At 35.4% G+C, this 4,986-nt stretch overlaps 1 protein-coding gene across 3 annotated transcripts; it reads left to right on the plus strand.

The window, feature by feature from the left end:
• The first annotated feature begins 1,137 nt into the window (after positions 1-1,137).
• Positions 1,138-3,719, plus strand: LOC111466921 (CST complex subunit STN1). Of its 3 annotated transcripts, none has more exons than XM_023111606.1 (3): positions 1,138-1,747; positions 2,262-2,405; positions 3,345-3,719. In XM_023111606.1, the coding sequence occupies exons 1-2, from the start codon at positions 1,227-1,229 to the stop codon at positions 2,275-2,277; spliced, it is 537 nt and encodes a 178-aa protein (XP_022967374.1). In that variant the 5' UTR covers positions 1,138-1,226; the 3' UTR covers positions 2,278-2,405; positions 3,345-3,719. The 3 variants fall into 3 exon arrangements, with proteins under 3 accessions (XP_022967374.1, XP_022967375.1, XP_022967373.1); XM_023111607.1 differs by lacking the exon at positions 3,345-3,719 and adding an exon at positions 2,729-2,884; XM_023111605.1 differs by having other exon boundaries at positions 1,139-1,747; positions 3,356-3,422.
• The last annotated feature ends 1,267 nt before the right edge of the window (positions 3,720-4,986 follow it).

The raw sequence follows: 4,986 nt of genomic DNA on the forward strand, positions 1-4,986 counted from the left end.
AAATAGTTAGTCATTATTTTTGTTATATTTCTTAATTTTTTTTAATGATATAATGAGAATTGAAAAATATAAAATAAATCATACTAAATATTAAAAATTTGGTAGGGTAACCAAAAAGGAAGGCAATGACATGGCAACTCGAATATTGTGTGGCATAAGATTGTTGGACCACGTGGGTGAATTTAATGTATACAAAAGTAATAAACTTTTAGACCATATTTTATAATTGATTGGATAATATATATGAAGCGTGGTCACTTTATAGAGCGCGGCTCATGTGGCGCACCTTAGGACCAACCATTCTCAGCTTAGTCAAGGTATTATAATAAATGTATTTACATTAATACCTCACCCCATCATTTTCACCATAAATTTCCTCATCAATGTTACCCATAGCATTAATTACTTCACGTTTTAATCTCTTCAGAAGTTAAGTCTTTTTAAAATTACTGTTTTATTTGTCGCCATATGCCACCCACTATTCCCATACATTGGGAGAACCTTTTTTCATGAAAGGGTGAGCTGTCTTCCCTAAATACTAGGGTTTGGGAGTACATGGCTATTTTTATTTATTATTCTTAAAAATAAATTCAAATTTTAAAATGGTGACATAGACCACGCTCCAATGAAAACTTAAAACAATTGAAATTTACTACTGTTTTCTTCTTCGGTGGCTCGATTAGAGGAAGCATATCAGTGAAGACAAAATATGATGAAATGACTCATATTTGTTTGTGAAGACAAGCAAGAACCAAATAGCTTGACTGTGTCGTAGGGATGTAGGAGAGTGTTAAGGTCATCCAGTGTTGAATCCAAATTTCAAACCCTAATTCAAATCTTGGATATGGTTCGTTAAGTAAAATTTTAAGTTCAAAACATAATTTTAAAACATTTACGAACTATTATATTTTAAATTTGAAATAATAATCATATTTGGTGGAGAAATAGTAAATTTAAGGGTTATTTATTTATTTATTTTTGTAATTTAGTCAAAAAGAAAACAAACAAAAATAATATCCTTATATTGTCATTATGCTGTTAGGTCTTAAGGAATAAGATCAAAGTATGAAGTGGACCCCACAGAAATTAACATCTTTTGTCAGATGTCCCTTCTTTACCCTTCCTTCCGTCGTCACCTATTCGTAGCCTTTGGATTGTCTTAATGGGCCTATCCTTGAAGTTCAATTGGGCTCTCATGTATCTGCAAAAAGCCCAATACAAGCCCAATGGGCCAGATGATTAACTCAGCCAGAACCATAGAACCACAAAGTAGGTTTCCAATGAACCAGCAGCGAGCCTTCTCCCTCTACCACACCCACATCAAGCTCCTGGGTTTCGACCTTAATTCACTCACCCAAAGCTCTTCTTCCTCCTCCTCCGATGCAGTTTCCTTCTCTCGCAGAGGCTTTGCGGTTTCTTGTGCAGAGATCGTCGGCGTTGTGGTCTCCCGTGACCTGAAACCGAACAGGTTTCTTAGATTTTCCGTCGACGACGGCACAGGCTGTGTTAGCTGCATCCTGTGGCTAAACCATCTTACGTCGCCTTATTTTGCCTCACGCCACCAGCCAGATGTTCGAATAATTGGAAATATGGCGACCCATTTCGCAGCCCAAATTAGGGTTGGGATTGTTGCTAGGGTTCGAGGGAAGGTTAGCAGCTATAGGGGAGTGGTGCAGATCACGGTGTCAGATGTTGTGGTTGAGAACGACCCAAATGCTGAAATTCTGCATTGGTTGGATTGTATGAGGTTGGCTCTTAAGTGTTATGACCTCTCCCCTGCACCTAAGTAGCTGTAGATTCCAATGGTTTTAAAATGCTATCTCTTCTAGTCTTGTGCTTTTCTTTTTTCTGAATGCAGTGAAGATTCCACTCTTTGTTGCTTTTTTCTCTTAAAGTTGAGTTTACTGTACAAGAGATTGGTCTTTGGAATGATTATATAATAAAATATGAAAACTAGTAGCTACTGTCTGTGTTTACTGTTTAGTTTGATGAAAGCTACTGAAGTTCAACGAGGAACTTAATGAGAAATAACCAATTGACTTCTTTTCTGCATTGGATATGATCAAATGGATGGTGTGAGTGTTAATAAACAGCATAAACATATCAGCCCATACCACAGCTGCGACAAATTTGACCCATTCGCTACATCAAGTAGCAATGAAGATGTTAGTTTAGATAGCATGATTTCTAGATGTATGGGCCTCTAACTTTTAGGCTTGCTTTTTTTTAGCTTTTTTCTTTGGGAGTTGATTCTTTTTCAGTGAAGGATCCTTTTGAAAGAAAGATATGGGTAGTGGGGATTTTCTTGTTTCAAGCAGGGTATGCGCAGGATGAACAATGAAAAGTCAGAAACAAACGAGTCAATGTTTGTGGGGGAAAGAATGGCTTATGAACACAGATGAAAGGTAAGTTGGATCCTCTGTTACTGCATACCCAAAAAAACTCTCCACTTTTGAGCTCTGTCAATTCAGAACTTTGTGTCACTGAGATTTCACTATGGCTTTCAATCATTCTCACTGCTCTCTGTTGCTACCTATGAATATGATTGGCTTGCATTCAACTAATTCTCTGAAAAAAGAGCATTTTCTTATTGATATTGTGAAAGATTTCTGTTTGATATGTTTGGGCCATAAAGCACAAAAATAGTGGAAGCTTCCATATATGTGACTGCTATGGCTACTCACTGTTTCCTTTTCCTCTTTTTGAACTGATTACTATGTGCTTTCAGAATAGGGATGTCAAACAAATTCAACCACCCTGATAGCTTGATCACTTTTATTCAAACTATTTTGGTTTGGTTTGATTGATTTAAGTTTGACATGAGTAATTTTTCGTGAGTGTAACAGCTCAAGCTCACCGCTAGCAAATATTGTCCTCTTTGAGCTTTCCCTCAAGGTTTTTAAAACGCGTCTGCTAAGGAGAAGTTTCCATATTCTTTATAAGGGTGTTCGTTCTCCTCCCCAGCCAATGTGGGATCTCTCAATGAGGATATAAATGGTTGGATACAACATCTTCCATTATGAATAGGATATCCATTTTTTGTATGTCAACAATGATTGGATAATTGACTTAAGATTTATGCTATTATCATCCGAACTTGGATACTTGATTGATTGAGATTGATTGAAATTTATGTGGGTATCAAATGAAGTTATTAGATATATGATTGGTATGTTTGTTGAAGAAAATTAGACTTGAAACACAACCAAGTCTGGAACTGGTTTATATGCATTGAACCTCACGAGTAAATGCCAAATTGTGCATGATTTTGAGGCTTTAGAGAATAGACAGTGGAATAAAATAATGAAAGAAACCAGTTGCAATGTTCTTGCTTTGAATTTAAGTGGCCTTTCAGGTAGCTCAGGTGGCTATAATACACATCGGTCGAGCTGTCTCAGCCCTTCTTGGTGGCTATGATCAAATACAAAGAAGACGGTGGACAAATACCGAATGATTTGATGGGCTACAATAAAATATAGGCCTACTCATAAAGCATTTCTTCATTTTGTGTATAACAACCATCAATCTGTGAGCGCATAGTTAAGTTTTTTTTACTAAATTTTGTTTGGCTACCGTAAGATCAGAACTTTTTGGATATTAAATGAGATGGGTCAGGTCGGTTTCAAATTGTACATCAACCCAAATGATTGAATGAATAATTAAAGGAGAAGAAATAAAATATTTTACTTGCACAACTCATCAAATTCCATATTGTTTTATAAGGTCTAAGGATGGTTGGTACATTAATTTAGTAGTTTTCATGTAAAAGTGTTTGATTCTATCTGATCTATTGTGCTGTTTGTAATCAATGGAGATGAATATTATAATCCATGGAAAATCATAGAGATTATATTTGCCATTAAATAAGCACAAAAACAAAGTTATGAGTTTGAGACAAGTCAAGAATTGACTTTGTAAAGCATATGCACGTAAGAACCGAAACTACATTCAAAGAAAAGTGTGATCACGAGGATAAAGCCTATGCAAGAACAAAACATGCTAAAACGACTCTATTGGGTTTGTGAGGATAGTCTTCACTGTTAAGAGCAATTTAAGATAAATAGCTGACGTAGTCATATCTTAAAGGGATATCGGGGCCATCAAGTATACGAGACTTTAGTGCGATCGGATGGACGAAACTAATGTTTGTGAAAGTACTATCTTTAATTGTCTGTTGTTTTCAAAGGATGGGTTGGCCTTTTGGTACTTCTAGTTTCTATATCCTTTTACAGTTCTTTCTTTAATCAGATGCTGAATGTATGTGTATATATATGTATTTAAATATTATCCAATGTGATATCCCCACGTGGCTGAAGGTAGGTGAATCAAAAAGTATATGCATACTCAATTTTGTATAGAAGCATTAAACCATTTGGGCTCCAATGGAATTTAAGTTAAATTCTTGATGGGGATTTCTCTCTTTTTAGGCTACTTTTCTTTTGGCAAATTCACGTAACAGTCTAAGTTCACTGCCAGCAAATATTGTTTGCTCTCTAATCGATGTGAGACCTCACAATCCACTCCTCTTGGGGGCCTAGAGTCACTGCTGACACACACCATCTAGTGTCTGACTCTAATAACATTTGTAACGAAGCATTCCATATTGGTTAGAGAGAGGAACGAAACATTTCTTATAAATATGTGGAAACCTCTCTGTTAGTGAAAGATGGATTTATTGAATGGTTGATGAGAAGATTGATAAATTTTGAAGAGAAAGAATGCTCTATATATACGGAGAATACAGAGATATATCAAGAAAATGTACCTAGAAATCTGGTAAACAAATTAAATCAAAACAAAATCTAATCAAATCAAGAGTAAATCAAATAAAAAACTAAATCTAACTCGTAACAGAGATTTAATTAGATACTAACTGACAACAATCTAAACAAGTACGCGTTCTTTAACACTCCTCCTTGTTTAGATGCTGTGAATTCCAAGTTTTTTTTTTTTTTTTTTTTTTTTTTTTTTTTTTTTTTCTGCCCC

This window comes from Cucurbita maxima, unplaced genomic scaffold, assembly GCF_002738345.1.
Source record: "Cucurbita maxima cultivar Rimu unplaced genomic scaffold, Cmax_1.0 Cma_Scf00032, whole genome shotgun sequence".
In the NCBI taxonomy this organism is placed as follows: Eukaryota; Viridiplantae; Streptophyta; class Magnoliopsida; order Cucurbitales; family Cucurbitaceae; genus Cucurbita; species Cucurbita maxima.

Excerpts from the sequence above, each read along its gene's own strand:
- LOC111466921 (XM_023111606.1), top strand. The coding sequence starts at position 1,227 with ATGGGCCAGATGATTAACTCAGCCAGAACCATAGAACCACAAAGTAGG.